Source organism: Eschscholzia californica, unplaced genomic scaffold (genome assembly GCF_041429995.1).
Source record: "Eschscholzia californica isolate CP2 unplaced genomic scaffold, dmEscCali1.0.p SCAF_1, whole genome shotgun sequence".
Lineage (NCBI taxonomy): Eukaryota > Viridiplantae > Streptophyta > Magnoliopsida > Ranunculales > Papaveraceae > Eschscholzia > Eschscholzia californica.
In genome coordinates, this window is record NW_028238198.1 from 48,977,376 (window position 1) to 48,997,085 (window position 19,710).

Sequence of the window (19,710 nt, forward strand, 5' to 3'; positions counted from 1 at the left end):
TTTAACTTAGAGATAAGTCAAAAAAGAGAAACCATGTGAACTCTGATGAAGAGCTTTGCTCCAGGTCTTAGAACAGTAAGGGAGAACTGAAAAATCAACCCAACACCTTGAGCACCGTCTTGCCTCGAGGCACGACAAGATGGACCCGAGATAAAATTTGCCCAACCTAAACCCTGACTTGATGTCAGGGCCGGGGCAGAATTTGTACAGACGCTCATTGGATATTATTCTCCTAAAGTCGGTGCCCTACCGCTGCATCATCTTAGTCGAGCATCACGATTGACCAAGCCTATATAAGCATATCTGATTTGCCCTGACGGGAGATCGAAGGGCCAATTTCACTCAAGACTTTAAATTCATTTCCTTAAACTGCAACATCTCACTCAAATTGTGTTGGCGTGTGCCGCAAGCCAACTTTCGGGTCATGTTGGCGTGTCCCGTAGGCCAACACGACCCGACTCCCACCATTAAGAGAGGAGAATTCCTTGATATGGGATCAGGAATGAATGATAAATTATGATTATTTTACCCATTTACATATTTTTTTTTTTTGTTGAAAATTACCCATTTACATATGTTGTGGTATTTCTATCTTTAGGAGAAAAAGATCTTGTTCACCACCGTGGGTAAAGATTTTGGCCTAAACTATGTCACAATATTTTGCCATGTTCTATCATTTTCTCAATATCTATGAATAGAACCAAGTTGCTTACTATCACAACACTCTTGCAAATCTCCTTCCATCAACTTCCAGAGCTTCATCCTCATGTTTACGTTGTTTGCGTTCCATTAACTCACAACATGCATTCAGTAAGTACACACAAGATTTTATTATAATGCTATAAGATGTCGTAGTGACAGATTAATGATGATTGTTTATGTGAGGATTTATAGAGAATAAGGAGACACTATCCGTACTTTTGCTAAGCAATAGGGTTGAATGCTTTCCACTACAAAGATAATGCAGAAACATGCAAGACGGATGATGTATGTAAGAATCTAGAGAGTTGCAAAATGTGAAACCAGACATATATGACTGAAGCTACTTATCAAGTAATGTCTTTTGGCGTCATTTCCAACAACTTCACTGCCCCACCCTTTTGACATGCCGGCGAGGAATGTTCATTCTCAATGTAGATATTAGCTTTATTTGATCAATGAAGTCATAGAAACAATAGATAGTACTGTCCCTTACGGGAGATTTTAAATGTTCCTTAAGAGTTCCATACTTGTCTTGTTCTCATTGATAGTCAAACAATTAGAGTACAAGTTAGAGTTCAAAGGAATTTGCATCATAACAATAGAGGTTAAGAAGTTCCATACTTATATCGAACTTGTTCAAGAAATAAATATAACTCAAACCAACAAAGCATTACTGATCAGATCTATATTAAACAACAATATCTCTTACTGAAACTAGTTAGAAATCTAATCACTAGAATACCTGTCCTCGTCTTCATCTTCATGTGCTGTTACAACCTTCTCTATGAACTTCCTTCGAACTCCTTCGATAACAGCATCTCTAGATGAGTCACCTGTACTCTGCCCGTCATTAAGTACAGGATCTGATTGACATAGAATTAGTGCAACACCTGAAATTTCAAGTCATGAGTAACGACATAATTATGAATTAGGATATTTAGGACAAAGAATGGAAATAAGGTTTGACGAGGCATTTGTTTTTAGGTCCCCCATTGCTAACTTTCTGATGTCCTATTTCAGTGATTCAATCTACAAATAAAGATAGTATATACCCCTCAAGGATATGAACTAAATCTTTAGCTTGGAAGAAACAGGAAAGAAATGGTTTGATTCTGAATCAATCGGAAACCATTTGTTTGACCAGTGCTGGGGATGTAATTTTCTGGTCCCAACTGCAGGGTGTGCCGTTTTTAATCCCACATATACCATCCCAACATGTTATTGTGCCAAAAACCTTGTAAACTTTTCTCTTTTGCACACAATCTTTCAGACTTCTGACTTAAAAGAAAAATAAGTGCTTGGGGTTCCCGGTAAATGGCAATATATCTGACCACTAATCAGTATCAACAAGATCGCAAATTCGCCACAATCAAGGGCCAATGTCGTAGGTCCAAGTAAACTCATACATGAATTATTCTCACTAATTACGAAAACCTGAGTCATTTTCATCTTTAGGTCCATAAATTACTTATTTGTAACAATTTATAAGATTAGGAAGCAAAAGTGCATACATAAAAATATTGACATAATCATAGATAGAACGAATACCTTCAGGGGTGCATCTTCGTCCAAATTGATGCATGCCTACATGAGTAGCTTTAACAGCACTGTTATTATAAACCAAGATAGTAGGAACATTACGATCTGGGTAGTTCGGAATGCAATCCGTAGATATTATTTTGACAACCTTCGTTGCAGGATATCTAGTAGCTAGTTCATCCAGGCATCGTAAAAGTAGTCCACATTCTGGAATCCTGCTAGCAAATAATTACATTAACTCATCATAGTATAGAAACTATCTGCATATTATGAATGTAACAGCATATCTTTACGATCCATCCATTAAAGCACGAAATTGTCAGATCACAGTACGACAATGATAGTAACTAAGAGGAGTTGTAAAAGAACATCTTTGAGATGATAATCTTGTCGGAAACAAGCTCATGAGTATGCCATTAAGACCAAAACAACAAATTCTTGCAAACTTTAGATCTCATTTATTGGGCTCGAGATTAAACATTGCAGTTTGAGCTTGAACTAATATGTCCTAGATTTTCAAGGCATAGGCTAGAATGATCATATTTTCACCTAGAACATACCTTATTTATATTGATTTCAAGAATCATTTCTCATATTAAGAAAACTGAAAACATAATCAAGAAAACCCTAAATTTAAGATAGATTACCCTTCTTTGTACAAGCAAACAACAACCCAAACATCTGGTGGAGCTTGAGAAACCTCTCGAACAAAATCAGATCCTGATATTGGAGTCACTGATCCAAACTTTGCAACCCTAGCAATTTCTCTCATCTCTGCCAACCTTTTCTTTCTAAATCACAAATCAAAAAAATAAAAACAGACTGCTTGTTAAGCAAAATTGGGCATCAAAGACATAAAATTGGAGAAGAGAAGTAAGTGATCAAACCTGTATTCTTCAAGGAATCGATCATCGTCAAGATTGGGATCATCCTCTAGGTCTTCGAGATCTTCTTCAGTTTTGCTATCGAGCCAGGCTGTGTCTTTAGGTTTTGAACTCTCATCTTCTGAGGGAGTGAAAGGAGGAGGTTTGAAAGGAGCAGGTTTTGGTGGTAGATTTCCCAATTTTGTTTGTATGTCGTCCCATTGAGTTGTTCTTCCCTCAACGTCTTTGTATATAAAGTGGTAATCCCCCATTGATGGTCAATTTCAGAGATTTTAGGAGAAGGGTTTCGTTCAGAATTGGCTGAAACAGATATCAGAATTGAAGATGTTGGAGAAAGGAGATTATAGATATTGAACCAATGACTGGCATATAAAACCTGGAATGAAGTAGAAAGATCAGGAACTAAAAGGGTATTTTAGGTGATCTTCTGAGGGGTGGGAATGGGTCCGGACAGGTAGAGAGACCTTTAGGTGGGACTAGGTAGGGTTGGGAATCGGTCCGGACGGGCAGTCCGCGGACAGACTTGCTCCCGGTCCGGGCGGAACGGACAAAACTCTACGATGACCGTTCGGACTGGCGGACTAAACGGACGGACTAAACGGAATTTTTTCCTCAAAATGTCCGCCCGTGTCCGTTTTATCCATCCGGACATGCCGGGCACCGGTCGGTCGGGCTTCGGGAATGAGAAATAAAATACGTGCAAAGAGGCGAATATTTAAAATTTACTGAAGGCTGAACTAAGCGATAAGTGTAACAAAAATAAAATAAAATTACAAAGCAGACAGAAGATAAATCGAAAAATTAAGTACCAAAGGAGCCTAACATCATTAACTTCAATTCTTCAACACCATTGAATGCGCACGATTAACAAAACACCATTCTTAATCTGTTTAAAAATCCACCTGATGCTTTTTCGAACAAACTTGAGTATGCCTAAAGAAATCCATCGTACCAGTCTTAGACTCGCATATCGTTCTTTCACCACAAATTATACAGACCACAACTTCTACAATTCTCCCAACATTTTCAGGATCAGGTCCTTCAATGAAGTCCCACATTTTCCAGATTTTGGCAGTCCTCTTCTTCATGTTTTGTTGTTTTATCCTGAAATAACAAATAAGATATAAAAAGAAATCAGAAAACAGAATATAAGAGTCTAACATAACATCACACGACCATGAATCAAATAATAGCAAAGTTATGAGTTTTACCAAGTTCAGATCTTATAGATCTGATGATGAAAAGATGAAAATAATAAGAAATCTTTAAAGTTCATACATCAGATGATGAGAAGATGAAAATAATAGGAAATCTTTAAAGTTTATACACCAGATGATCAGAAGATGAAAATAATAAGACGAGTTTAGCATCTTACCGAGATTAGATCTGAAGAGGAGTTCATGTTGTTTCGTTACAGTAAAAACATGAAAGATGAAGATGAAAATAATTAGAAAGCTTTAAAGTTTATACATCAAATGATCAGAAGATAAAAGTAATAAAAAAAAAACTAGATAGATGTTAGATTGTACCTTTGATTAAACCGAAAGGATTAAACGAAATCAAAGAGATAAAAAATGATTCTTCGTCGAAGACTAAAGAGGGTTAAACAAATCGATTGATAAGGGATTTAGGATTTGGAAGATTAGGGATTTGATATTTTCATAGTTTCATACTTTCATCAGTTCATGTAGCCGGGTGCCGGGATTCGAGAAACCAGAAGAGAAGAAGAAACAAAAGAGATAATAATGATTCTAGGGTTTTTTTTGTGTTTATATACTTAGGCTTTGGGAAATCGAACGACTCTAGTGTAACTTAGAAAATCTAATGGTCTATATTGGTACTAAATAGACAGATATATGATCGGGCGGGCGGGACTTATCTAAAGCGGACGGTCACGGGCGGACCTCCGGACAGGCTCTTTTGTCCGTGACCGTCCGCTAAAGCCTTCTCGGTCGGTCGGGCTTTGCCCGATTCGGTCACGGGCGGTCGCGGTCCTTTGCGGACGTGGGCGGACGCGGGCGGACTCGGGTTTTCGGACCAAATTCCCAACCCTAGGACTAGGGGTGGGAATGGGTCCGGACAGGCACCAGGCAGCTACCCATCTGGTTCGAGCTGAGTGGGCACAATTGAGACTTGTCCGCTCGGACAACCGGACGGACATTTCATATTCTCCTATGTGAAAATACTCTTCATTGTCTGTTTTTTCAGCCTAACATGCCGAACACCAGCTAGTTAGGCATCTGGTATACATTGTAATTTGAAAGAAAAATAAAAGCAAAATCACCAATTTCATTATTTTGTTTCGAGAAAACATACCTCCTCATAGTGCCAATTCATCAGAATAATTCATAGAACATAGCTAGATCTCTATTAAGTTCCAAACAACACAAGACCACAATCCATCCGTAAAGCCCTAAGTTTTTGATTTGTTAAGAAAAAACTATAAAACAAAAAGAACAAGGCAACAAAAACAAGAGTAGCATCATCAAAATCAGCGAGGCATCGCTGCATCAGAAATAACAGCAAGGCGTCAAGAGGAGCCTTGGTGGTCCCGGTAGATAGAAGAGAAGAAGATAACAACATATCAACAGAAAAGAAATCAAATGAAGAACACATAATAAAATGATTAATGATCACAGAAATTAAAAAACAAAAACAAAAACAACTTACTCAGGGACAGATAACTCTAACTCACTCTTACCCTCCCACTTGTTGCTTTTGTTCTCTCCCTCTCTCACTCCCTCTCTCTGTCTCTCTCATTCTCACTGACTATATCTTTGTCGTTCTCACTCTAGATATCTCCCTCTCTCTCTCTCTCTCTCTTTCGTTGTAGATCACTCTCATTATTTCCCTCGTTGTTTGCTTTCGCTCTCTCTCTCGCTCTTACTAACTATCTCTCTGTCGTTCTCACTCTAGATTTCTCTTTTTTTCCTCTCTCCCTCTCTCTCTCTCTCTCTTTCATTGTAGATCATTATTTCTTTCATTGTAAACATATCTCTCCCGCAGTCTTTATCTCTCTTTCTCGCAGTATCTCTCTCTCGGTCTGTATAGATCTCTCTTTGGAAATCACAGAGTTTGTGGCTACGAAACGTTTTGTGGTCACGAAATGGTCATGGACACAAAATGTTTTATGGCCATGAAATCTTCGAGGAGGGTTTCACCAGAAACCTTCTTTTATGTCTGGTTTCAACGAAGGGACCACTTCCCTTTGCTGAAGTAGTGTATGTGTGAGAGAGGGAGAGAAACAATGAGAGATCGATTGAGAAACAGTGAGAGATTGAGAAAGAAACAGTGAGAAATCGTGAGACATAGATAGTGAGAACAATAGAGAGAGATAGTAAGAGATAAACAACGAGGAATCGAGAGAGAGAGACTAAGAGAAGAAGAGGGAAAAAAATAAGAGAACAAGAGAGAGATGGTCCGAGACAGGGGAAGAGAGAGCAATAAGATAGATATAGAGAGAGAAAGAAAGAGGGCGAGAGAAGATGAAGATTATGGGGCAATGTTTGATAAAGTAAATCTTTAGACTAAAAAAAAATATGCCTCTGAGTCAATATTTATTGACTAAGGTCTTTATTCCCTGGAGAGTTTTTTTTATTCCCCAAAGCAGCGGCTTACTTATATATATATATATATATATATATATATATGTATATATTCATGTTTTTCTTGTTTGATTTCTTATGCGAGTGACTATCTACGATCACGTTTTTTGTTGAAATGTTTTACGTTTTATTTTAATTGTAATTTAGTTACACTTTTATTTAAGTAAATAATCAAGCTAGGTAATTAATTTAACACACTAAATACATTAAAAAAATGTAAATGATGTGCAAGAAAAAAATCTTATTTAAGAAAGGAGATGATTAGAAAAAATCGTGTTACTCAACAAATTAGGTTTACCAAGAAATTAAACTACACAAAATTTTGCTATATATCATTTCACATATGAAGAATGAGATTATAGTTAGCGACGGACCCACTGGGAGCTCTAGGGGAATGTGCCCCCACATACCTGAGTTAGAAAAAGGTTAACGGGTAGTCTGCTCTGGGTTTACATAATATGTGCTGTAAAACAACGAATGAACATCAGTTATGGTGTAGCGTGTTAGTCTCACTCATGCATGTCCACCCGAGAGGCCAGGGTTCAAATCTGCTTGCTCTCACTTACCGGTTCAATTAACCCCACACATTTTTTCTAAATTTTTGCTATTGTCTTCCAATATCTTTCTTTCACTATTTTCTTTAACAAACATCTTGCAAAAAAACTTCTTTAACAAACATAAATGTTGTTGAGATTTTTCAAAAGAGACAAGTTTCTTAACATTTTCTACGGAGAATTAACATTTATTCTTTGTATATAATTGAAATGTAAATTTAAGACTAATTATTTATATGAGATTAATGTCGAGTCATAAGTTAACGGTAGTCAAGTTGGTTGAGATTGTCACCGTGATATATAGTGATCACTAGTCTGATCGAGACACTTGCAGTTTTAGATGATTCATTTATAACTATAAGTAAATTATTTTAGTGTGTACTACTCCCGCAATCCATCATTATTTGTAATACTTGGTTTTCTTTTATCGTATGTATTATAGTTTAAAAAGTGCCCCCAGAATGAAATTTGTTTGGGTCTGCCACTAATTATAGTGAGATGGGTTTGACACTATTTCTCTATGGACTTGAATTATAATTTTTTAATATTTGTGGCGAGTACACATGAGAAGTGGATTTCTCTTTAATAACTAAATAGGGATGGGTTTTAGGTCCAAAATCACAGAGTTAATGGGTTTAGAGCCCAAAGATAATTTTAAATAGAAAATAACTCCATTAGGAGTAATTTACATGTCTAACCTCTCTTTCTCTACTACTACCTAACCTATCCCAGGTAAAATAATTACCTATATTAGAAGATCAAAATAATCTTTTCAGTTCCAAGAAAATAATTCCTCAATAAGAAGTTTCATGTTTATAAAAAGTTGCCTTATCAGTTTAAAGGAATGTTTCTCTAATCTTTTGACCAAAAGAAAATCGACCATAACTTTTTATTCTTTAGTTCACCGAGAGAAAACCAAGAGAAATTGCAGAGAAAACCCATATAAGGTTTTTAGTCTTCACCTGGAGAAAACCTAGAAGAACATGATGCTCAATGGATTAAATTTCTTCTTTTAGCATATTCTCTTTTTTTCCAATGATAGATTGTTGCGTCGTGCATGGATTTGTTGTTCTTATTCTTAAAGCTAGGACATCAATCTTGTTCTTAAAAAAAATCCTTAGATCTTGTCTCACTGTTTCTCTCCTATAATCTTGTTTTCTCCAAAAAATTTTGCATAAAAGGTAATTATATATTTTGCAAACTTTCTGTATACTCTCATAGCGTTTTCTTGACTCTAACAACATATTTACGTTTTGTAATTTTGAATGAGCGAGTTTGTTTTTCAGTGCACGACACCCTCGAATTTCTTGTAGCACTTCTTTGATTTTGCATAAATTGTGGAAATTTTATCAACATTTTTTAAGCTCTGACAAAAAAAACATATTTTACAAATATAACAACGTTACTGCCAAAATGACTTTATCCGCAGTAGAACTGTACAGATTTTTTGTAAAGTTCTACATTTCGATTCTTTTTTACGTTTAATATTTTATCATTCCATTAATTGCAAGCACTTGTTTGAACACTATTATATTTGTACAAATTTACAGACAGGATTACGGTTGCACGTATGTAATTTTGCACGTGGATGAACTTTTAGTCGAACATAACTATAAACATTTTTCACACAAGATGTTAGCCAAAGATTTAACAATACAACCACAAAAGAAGAGGGTTAAAATGTTGATTTGGATACATAAATTGAAAGGTGACTTTACTATAAAAGCTTTATATACTTCTTTAGTAAAAGAGAAGCCTACATCGTCTAGAAGAGTTGAGTTAGAAAATGGGTTATCATGGAGGAAATTATGGAAGAACTTCAATGTGGTATGGATATTACTCCAAAATGCATTACCAATAAAGGTACGAACACTAAAATGCAATAAGAAGTTTCTACCATATGTGCTATTTGTGGGGAGGAAGAAGAAGATGATGATCATCTATTCCGATTATGTAAGAAGGCAAGGGAAATGTGGATGAGCTATCCCTTAAATTTACGGGTTGAAGGGGAAGAAAATTTTAAACAATTAATCAGTCGCTGGATGTGAAACAATGAAGAAGAGGAAGCTGTGATTGAGTATCGACTATATGTTATTTGGTGCTTATGGAAAGCAAGAAATGCTTGTGCTTTAATGGAGTACAACTAGATGTGTACAAAATAATAAAAGAGGCTTATACTATGCAAGCAGACTACTCGGCTGGGAGAGTAGATAGTGAAGATTAGGTGAATATACAAGTTGAGAAAGAAGTGTAATATTTGAAACCACCGATATCGGGTCGTCTAAAAATCAACTTCGACGGAGCGTTTTCGAATAATAAGGGAGGTGCAGCTGCTGTGTGCAGAAATGAGGAAGGTAAGTTCGTTATCGCTTTGATGAGGAAATTCAAATCTTCATCGGCAATGGAGACCGAAGCTATTGCAGCTCAGTTGGCAGTACAACTTGCTTTATCTATGCAAGAATATGAGTATATATATACTACAAGGGGATGCATTGACAATCATAAAAGCTTGCTCGAAGGAATGGGAGGTTATCCCATGGAAGATCAAACCAATTGTTATTGAGATTGTCGAAGGTCTTGCAAGGTTACAAAACACTTCGTTTAATTTTTGCAATCGTGAGGCAAATAAGGTACCTCATATTTTAGCAAAATCTGCTTATACGAATGTTTCAAATCAAAGTACGGAAATCTACCAGATTCCAAATTCTATTGTAAGTCAATTGGAGGCAGATTGTTCCAACATGAATTCAACTTCAAGTACTTGATAAATTGAGGTATTAATCTCCTTTCATAAAAAAAAAAAGAAATCAATAAAATGCTAAAATATTATTGAAAGGACACCCATCTCCATTGCAGTCAACAGTCACCCTATATCGATCATTCTTTATAAATTTTTAGTTTTTTTTTCGTACTGATAGAGTAATGACCGAGAACATCTCGGAAGGCTTGAACCCCACCCTCAAACTCTTGACCGACGTGGATGAACATTAGACCCCATGCACCCATGCACCCATGCATCTGCCTTAATTATTTTTCATTTAAGGTAACAACCATAAAAATTCCAGTACTAGAATCCATTCAATGATTGAATAAGTCTCCACAAAAATGTAAAATCATTATGTGTAATAAGAATAAAGAAAATTCAGAAAAATGTTTCAAATGTTATCTCCTAATTTAAGTAATGCAGAAGAATGAAGGAAATGCTAGAGAATGTTAAAAATTTGGTTAACATAATGTAAGTAAGTCAGAAAACATGTGATACATTATTATGTTGTTGTCACATCGATTCATCACCTAAGTTGTTTTAAAAACTCCTAAGTATTTTCGAGTGTAAGTATATAATTGTGTTTCTAAAATCAATTAAAATGCTAGATTTTTTTTTTTTTAATTTCTGTTATATCTAAGAATGTTGTTAGAATAAATAAGATGCTAGATATATAATGAAACTTTTATTCACATATTCTAACTAATTCATAACATATGTTAGGCATATTATGCTAATAGAATCAATAAAATGTTAGAAAAATACTGAAAATGTCAGCAAAATAAATATATTCCTATATTATGTTTTTTTATGAAAACAAGACTGTAGTGATCGAAAATTTAACTTTTTTTCTTACGAAAAAAAGTGATAAAATGTGTTACGTTTAAGTATGTTGTTGGAATTAAATAAATGTTTTAAGAAGAATCAAAATTTAATCAACATATATATAACTTTGATAATGATTTTCAATACAAAATAATTTGTAAAGATAGAAATATTGTAAGAACATAGAGAGAGAGAGAGAAAAGGGAACCTCACTTTTAAGACAAGAAAGACTGATTTGGTATGTTGGTCTTGAAAACTATAAACTTTGAAATAAATATTGAGAAGAAGTTTTGACCATAAATTTTTTCCTCTTACAATTTATGAAAAGAATATATTTATTAACTCAACCACATAAAACATTTGGTTTACTATAAGTTAAAATATATTTATAAAAGGATAACAATGGGAGAAAATAAATGGCTTGAAACATGGGGCCCACTTAAAAGTAAATTTTTGGATTTATATTTCATTTCATGTTTTATTTTGGTCTTATAGTGTTTATTAATTTAGGAGTGGATATATGACTAATTACCCCCCATTTCTAGAAATTAGACTAAGAATTTCATAACTATAAATGGTGGCCTTTTTTAAAAAAACAAAATGGTAGCCTTCATTAAGGAAGGGAGGTCTTAGAAGCTTGTGGGGACACGTGCCCCTCACTAGCCTCACCCCTGGAAGGAGGGAGAGAGAGAGGAGGAGAAAGGGAGTCACAGTTAAGGTTACATAAAATACAGAGAAAATCAATACAACAATGATGTGAACCATATAAATATTTTTTGGTCTTCATAGATGATTCATCTAAATAGTCCTATGTTTATCTCCTCTCAGCTCGGGATCATGCATTTGTGGGCTTCTTGCCCAAATTATACAATTAGAAGCACATTTTTACTGATTTTCCCATCAAGTCAATACATCTTGATGGAGAATGGAGGTTACATTATAAGCCTTTAATTCGTGCATCTACCATTTCTCAAGATATTAATGTGGCGCTTAAAGCGAGATAAATACAAAATTTGGTGTTTGACATAGTTGTTGATATATATTCCCGAAGATGCCACTGACTCGATCAATGAGACTTTAGAGCTAAAACTGATGGCATTCCATGAAACAGATTCAACAACCCGAGAATCAAGTGTGAACTTAGTGTTCCATCGACCAAGTTTAATAACAGGAGAATTCAGAGTTGGACTCAAAGCGCATTATCAAACATGTTCAATTGAAGACGCTCTGACAAATTTTAAGTAAATGAACATAAGTAAGAGTGTTAACTGGTCAATTTTGATTCAAGTTTCTCACTATCAAGATCGGGAACCAATTAAAAATTACAGTTCTTGTTTCCAACAGTTCTTATTTCGATCGCAATTCCATAATATAAGGATCTATAGTCGAAACCTATCAAACGTGCGGGTATCCATCGTGTACCTGTTATTTATCAGTTTTCTTTAAGACTTTCTATTTAATCATTTTTGCCACAAATTTGGAAGGTTTGATTAAAAAATTCAAATATTTATGTTAGGCCTTCTTTTAATAAGAGATAGACAATTAAGTTATTAAAAGGGTTAAGTCTGCTTTGGCCTCTAGTTTGTGGTCAACTAACCGATTTTGGCCCAAAGACCTAAAAAAAGATTCAACTTCGTTTAGAAAATACCTTAGGGCCAAATGGAATTAATCCCGCCAAAAATTACAAAATTAATCCACCTCGTATCCCCTTCACTCCTCCACTTCATTTTATCTCTCATTCGCTGCATCTCTTCCTATCCTCGTATCTCCATTTTTCTTCTTCCTCACAACACCGTCACCACCATCGACGTCAATCTTCATTTCTTCTTTCTATTTTCTTTCTATCTTTTTGGTCGTTTCTCCCTATCTCTCTGTCGATGAAGGGGACCCTTGCGTCGATAGGTCCCCTCATCGACAAAGAGAGAAGAGAATAATGGTCGCAACGGTGGCCGTGGTGTGAGGAAGAATAAATTAATAATAAATAAAGATTTAAGGTCATCGACGAAGGTTGCCGACCGACGACAGTCTGCCAGAGAAAAAGGGCGAGGTGGAGAGAGGGAGAATTTAAGTGGATGAGAGCAAAGGCGGACCCAAGTAGGGGCCAGTGGGGACACGAGCGAACTGAAAAAATGTGGTCCTTGTTTCATGAAATTTTACAATATCTTCAAAATCTTAAAAAAAAGTTACTTGAAAAAACGGTTGAGCAGGGTTGCCCTGACTCTTTATGTGGTCCGAAGCGAACTGAAAAAATGTGGCTTTATACCATGTAGACATATTATATATTAGAAGTGAAAATGTGATGGTTGATGAGACTATCTTCATGTGTCAAGGGAATTGCACGTATATAGATTCAAAAAAGAATCGATATGATCAAGGTCATTCTCTATATGGGATTCCCATAATGGTTAAAAGAGGGTATCTACTATTTTTAGTCGACCGAAGCCAAACCATTAAGTCTTCGGCCGCTTAAGTCTACTTCGATTCGATTTGATTCGGTTCGGTTGGTTAGTCCAAATGATTTAAATATTATTTCGTTTTTAGAAAACTCATATAATGTCACATGAACTTCACCGTATTGCTAACTTCATACTTTTATCTCAACATATGTTTTTATTACAAAACTGATACAATCGTAAATGCGTAAACAACTTAACTTCATTGCAAAATTTATTATTTTCATTACATAAAAGTGTTATAAACTAGTCAAAATATCATCTTATACTAGTTTATGCCATGTAATTGGGTGATTCGGTTTGACCGGTTACAAATACACGAGCTGAAGTCAAATTTGGTTTTAATCCGTTTATGGTTAGACCAGTTCGATTATGTTTTACTCACCTCTAATATATTAGTAGTTTAGAGATGCCAGAAGGGTTTTTGCCAAAGGCTATCAACATATACACATACATATTCTTTTTCTTTTGTTGAACTAGCTTTCATATATTATAACAGCGTTATTACAATATTTATTAACTAAAATACAAGGTACATTCTTCCAAGTTTGCTCGCGGTTTTCTTCCTTGCCCATTTAGCTAATCTGTCTGCAGTGGAATTGAGTTCTCTTTTTGTATACTTGAATTTCACCACTTCAAATTCTTTTCTGCTTTCACGAATTTTGCGGATGTGGATTAAAGATTGCCAGTGTAACGTGTGATGTTTATTGTAGAGATGTTTTATGAGATTGATATTGTCACTTTCTACGATTATATTCTTGAGTTGATTAGCTTTCGCCCGTTCGAGGCCGAGTAAGATTGCCATCGCCTCTCCTTCTTCACTATTTCTGGCTCTAGTGGATTTTACATTCGCTTCTATGAATTTTGATTCTGCATTGTGAACAATCAAGCTAATTCCCACATTGGATGTTACATTAGTAAACGATGCATCTACATTCACTTTAATAAAATTCTGGGGCGGGGGTTGCCATTTTTCGCTAGTAGTATGTTTGATTTTCTCCTGTTTAATATTGATTTTTGGAAAGTTTTCGATCATTCTGATAATTTTGCTAAGGTCATTGATTTCATATTGAAAGCAGTGGTCACACCTCACTTTCCATAAAATCCATAAAATGGTCGCAAAGTGAATATTTTCTCTGGTGTAGCAGAGATGACTATGATTTTCCCATGAGAAGATCCAGTCAGATATGGACGTAATATTTTCAGATATGATATTGTAGTTAAACCAGATGTTTTTAGCCAAAGCGCAGTGTAAGAGAGCATGCTCAATAGATTCTATACTAGTGCAGTTGGGACAAGTATTATTATTGTCGATATATTTACCGATTCTTTCCCTAACTGGGAGAGCTTTGGTGCAGATTTTCCAGATGAACATTTTGATGCGCGAAACAGTCGGGAGAGACCAGATGAAATTCCAGTTCTGGTTGTTAGAGTTGTGATTACTGTTATTATTACTGAGGTGCTGGTACATTGAGGCAACCGTGAATTTGCCCGATTTGGTGAGCTTCCATTTGAGCTGGTCCTTACCTTCGCTATTCACCGGGATAGTCTTTATCAGATTCTGAATGTTAATGTCGAAATTAGCTCTGAGCACTTCATTATTCCAGGTGTTATTCGAGATAAGCTGAGATACTTTGGTAAGGTGGGATTGATTGATGTTCGGAAATAGTGCCATTAATTTCAGGAATCCAATTGTCAGTCCAGATGTTAATGTCGTTACCCGATTGCACTTCCCAAGTTGATAGATCGTCAAGAAGGCTGTAGTGCTTTCTGATCGTCTTCCAATTCCAGGAATGATGAGCTTTAGCCGGGCCTGGGGTGTTGGAGTGCGGGAAGTACTTGGCTTTAAGGAGTATGACCCATATTGCTTCTGATTCAGTCTTGAGACGCCATGCCATCTTAGACTGGAGAGCAGTATTATCCAGATCTGGCAGATGAAGCCCTAGCCCTCCAAGTTTTTTAGGAGTGCAAATTTAAGACCAAGCTTTGGTGCAAATACCTTTCGACTTACCCCACCAGAAGTTTCGTTGAACGGCCTTGATGCTTTTGCTTATTCCTTTAGGAATTGCAAAGCACTGCATCTGGTATCGGGGTACGGCCGCCGCTATGGCTGTTATGACCACAGTGCGACCAGCTTGGGATAGGAACGAGTGGTTCCACTTGTTGAGCTTATTCTTGATCTGCTCCAGGATATCTTTGAATACTGTGGTTTTCTGTGCTCCGATGAACAGCTGGGATCCCAGGTATTTCTCTGATGCGGAGGCATATTTAACTTTCAGAGTGCGCATGATCAGTCTTTTGAACTTGGGGTGTGAATTCTTAGAGTAGAAGATGTTGGACTTAGCATAATTAATCATTTGTCCCGAGCTAGCACAAAAGTCCTGAAGAATCTTCTTGAGGATGTGGATGTTGTCTATATTCAAAAAACAAAAAAAAAATAACACATACACATACACATACATATTGAGTGTGCCAGCAAGGTAATGGTGTACCACTAGCAAAAAGAGCCAAAAACCTTTACTCTTTTTTTGTTGCAAGGACAATAACATTAAGAAACTAGAGTACAATTACAATAAAATTGGAAAAGTAAGTTAGGAACCAAATTGAAAATTCTAGTACACTTATTTCTTCTCGCCCATTTTGCAAGAGTATCAGCCAGAGAGTTGTCACTTACGGGAATACGTGATTATGTTGTTGAATTGCCGAATTGCTTTCCTGATTTTCTTGATGTGTCCTATTGATTGCCATAAGATGGATTTCTTAGCATCAGTGATATGGTTGATAAGTGCAGCGTTATCACTCTCAATTATAATGTATTTCAACTTGCATTTTACTGTTCATTGAATGCTAAACAAGATTGTTTTTGCTTCACTTTCTTCCGCATTTCTGGCTCTAAGTTTAGATGTTCTAGCTGCCATGAACCGAGCATTATAATCGAATAATACAACCAATTCCTCTTATTTTGTTAATCTGATTGAAAGAAGCATCAATATTAAATTTAATACTCCGTATAAGGGTTGGTTGGTGGGAGCCAAGCTCTATTTTTAGGAGATTTCTTCGACCCAATGTTATAATCGCCGAGTATTGGAAAGGCGTGGATTTGTTTAGTTCCTTGTTTGAGATCTATATTTTTATTTTGAAAGCATCGTTCACATCTAGCTTTCCAAATGTGCCATATAATAGTAGCTTGTAGCTAAATTTGGTAAGAGTATCCTGCAGAGATTTAAAATTTTCAAGAAGAAATCCAATCGACTCGAGATAAGATGTTAGTGGATCAAATATTAAAATAAAACCAAACGTTTCGAGTTAGGTAGCAGTGTAATAAGACATATTCCATAATTTCTATATGATTACATGAGTGACCTCTAATGAGTTATCAATATATTTACCAACACGTTGTTTCACAGGTAAACTAGATGAGCAACATTTTCATAAAAATAAAATTATTCTAGGAATGGTTTTGATGTTCCATATAAAATTCCACGTCACCTTTATCGGAAGAACCGACAATTGGTTTACTACAAGTTGCTCATACAAAGAACCCACAGTAAATTTGCCAGATGAGGTTGATTGTCATTTTAAATTATCATGACCTTCATGCTGAATATCTATAGCTTTTATAAAATTGTATATGTCGGAGTCAAATAATCTCTGAATAATAGAATCATTCCACTGGTTATTAGTGATAAGTTGGTGCACCCAAGTGAGTTCCGAATTGTTCTAGTTGCATAAAGGTGGAGGATGATCTGGGATCGAGAAGTCAGTCCAAATGTTAAAATCAATACCTGAACCAATTTCCCATATATCCAAGTTCTCAATTTTATCTAGTTGCGGGCGGAGGACTTCCATAGCCATGAGTGGGCTGGACCTTTACTTAATAAAGCCATTTGAAAATTGTGGATAAAGGGGATATGGGAAATATATCGAAGTTCTCAATTTTATCCAGTTGCGGGCGGAGGACTTCCATAGCCATGAGTGGGCTGGACCTTTACTTAATAAAGCCATTTGAAAATTGTGGATAAGGGAAGGAAAACCGTTGATTTCTAAGGTTAGCTGGGGTCATAATTAACATGGCTCACTTGTAAAAAGGGCAATGGAGAAGTATGTTAATCAGGTTTTAACCTTTAAATTGTTGCCCCTAGTAATGGAATGAACTACTATGAGATCGTTTCATCTAGAAAGAACTCTATAGGCACCTCTTAAAATTGGGGCCCTTAATTTTAGTGTCCCAAAGTTAGTTGAGATGTTGTTTTGCTTTGAACATATGAAGGTATTTTAGGGGGCAGTGGATTGGGACATTTGTAGATATTTGAGGATTCTCAAATGTGTGAGGCATTCAAATCCAGACATTTGACAATCCTGAAAAGTCCGAAACATTCAAATCTAGACATTTACAAATCCCCAAATGTCTGTGACATTCAATTATAGACAAAATGTGCGCGGACTTTTGTAGGCTTGAAATGCCTTCAAGCCATTTTGTCTACAAACTTAATGTCTTGAAAATTTCTTTATATAGACATTTTGTCTATAATAAATCATCCGAAATGGCTTGAAATGTCTGAAAGTCCCAATCCCCCCATCCCCCCCCCCCCCCCCCCTTAATTTGGGGTTCTAAATATATAGGTAAAAATAATATAGGGAATAAGTAAAAAAACACAAAACATTTGAAAATTATTATTATGGTAAAAAAGTATACAAAGACTAAAATACTTTTTTTTTGTCATTTTGTGTAACTAAATTATTTTATTTTTTTTTAAACTTTAAAATCGATATAACTTTTGTTTGGGATGTCGGATTTCTATAAAAATTAAATATTTAGAAATGATTTTTCATTAGCTTTCTAACAAGATCCACTATCAATATTTTCTTTTCAAAAAAAAAACTCAGAAAAAAACAACGTTTTTTGCCTTACGTTTTTCTGCAAACATGTGTTTGCAACAATCTGTTCTGCAAACATATGTTTGCAAACAAGTTCTGCAAACATGTGTTTGCAACAATCTTTTCTGCAAACATGTGTTTGTAGAATGTAAACTGCAAACTGTGTTTGGAAAATATATACTGCAAACATGATTTGCAAGCTTTGCAGAATATAATCTTGAGTTGCATATCTTGCAAACTCAATTTGCAAAGATTGTTGCAAACATGTGTTTGTATAATGTAAACTGCAAACTGTGTTTGCAAAACATATATTGTAAACATGATTTGCAAGCTTTGCAGAATACAATCTTGAGTTGCATATCTTGCAAACTCTATTTGCAAATTGAGAATATAAACTAAGAGTATGTGTCTACGAAATCTTGAGATTGGAATTGATTTCATCAGTCATCATATAAAACCCATGAAAAAAATTGTGTAGTCGACTTTAAGATCAAACCTTCATTATTTTATGAACACAAACCCCAACTCAATTTAGCTTCTTCTATATCAAACTCTTCATTAAAAACTTCAAAATTGGAGCATATATATATATATACGTAATACATCTATTATATAAAACACAATGTTTTGTGCTGACTGGGACAAATCGAAAGACAAATCTAGCCGTTCTTTGTGATTTTGGTACGATTCCCACCTTTTGATCTATTACCCACCCTAAAAATAATAAATTTATTGACCAAGATTTAAGTGATCAAGATTTAATTAGTGTGGTCTTTTAAAGGATGGTCTAGATTTAATCCTTCTTACTTTCTTGGTTCAACCCCAATTGTGACCTTTAGATCCTTTTAAAGTCTGATCAAAATCGTAACACTAATGACATGAATTAAGTGGTGCTTTATTGCTCATCAAAATTGTATTTATTACATTAATTGTATTATATAAAACACAATGTTTTGTGCTGACTGGGACAAATCGAAAGACAAATCTAGCCGTTCTTTGTGATTTTGGTACGATTCCCACCTTTTGATCTATTACCCACCCTAAAAATAATAAATTTATTGACCAAGATTTAAGTGATCAAGATTTAATTAGTGTGGTCTTTTAAAGGATGGTCTAGATTTAATCCTTCTTACTTTCTTGGTTCAACCCCAATTGTGACCTTTAGATCCTTTTAAAGTCTGATCAAAATCGTAACACTAATGACATGAATTAAGTGGTGCTTTATTGCTCATCAAAATTGTATTTATTACATTAATTGTATTATATAAAACACAATGTTTTGTGCTGACTGGGACAAATCGAAAGACAAATCTAGCCGTTCTTTGTGATTTTGTTACGATTCCCACCTTTTGATCTATTACCCAGCCTAAAAATAATAAATTTATTGACCAAGATTTAAGTGATCAAGATTTAATTAGTGTGGTCTTTTAAAGGATGGTCTAGATTTAATCCTTCTTACTTTCTTGGTTCAACCCCAACTGTGACCTTTAGATCCTTTTAAAGTCT

At 35.4% G+C, this 19,710-nt stretch overlaps 1 protein-coding gene across 1 annotated transcript; it reads right to left on the reverse strand.

The window, feature by feature from the left end:
• Positions 1–1,221: 1,221 nt before the first annotated feature.
• Positions 1,222–3,601, reverse strand: LOC147567329 (uncharacterized). The gene is made up of 4 exons (XM_086653955.1): positions 3,129–3,601; positions 2,889–3,032; positions 2,251–2,456; positions 1,222–1,592 (listed from the first exon to the last, which is right to left on the reverse strand). The coding sequence occupies exons 1-4, from the start codon at positions 3,374–3,376 to the stop codon at positions 1,429–1,431; spliced, it is 762 nt and encodes a 253-aa protein (XP_086510081.1). The 5' UTR covers positions 3,377–3,601; the 3' UTR covers positions 1,222–1,428.
• Positions 3,602–19,710: the final 16,109 nt, after the last annotated feature.

What these genes read in the sequence shown, in the direction of transcription:
- LOC147567329 (XM_086653955.1), bottom strand. Translation starts at nt 3,376, where the DNA reads ATGGGGGATTACCACTTTATATACAAAGACGTTGAGGGAAGAACAACT. An exon ending in CGATTCCTTGAAGAATACAG is followed by an intron (nt 3,033 to 3,128) that starts GTTTGATCACTT and finishes TTTGTGATTTAG; the next exon opens with AAAGAAAAGGTTGGCAGAGA. An exon ending in ACGAAGATGCACCCCTGAAG is followed by an intron (nt 1,593 to 2,250) that starts GTATTCGTTCTA and finishes TTGAAATTTCAG; the next exon opens with GTGTTGCACTAATTCTATGT.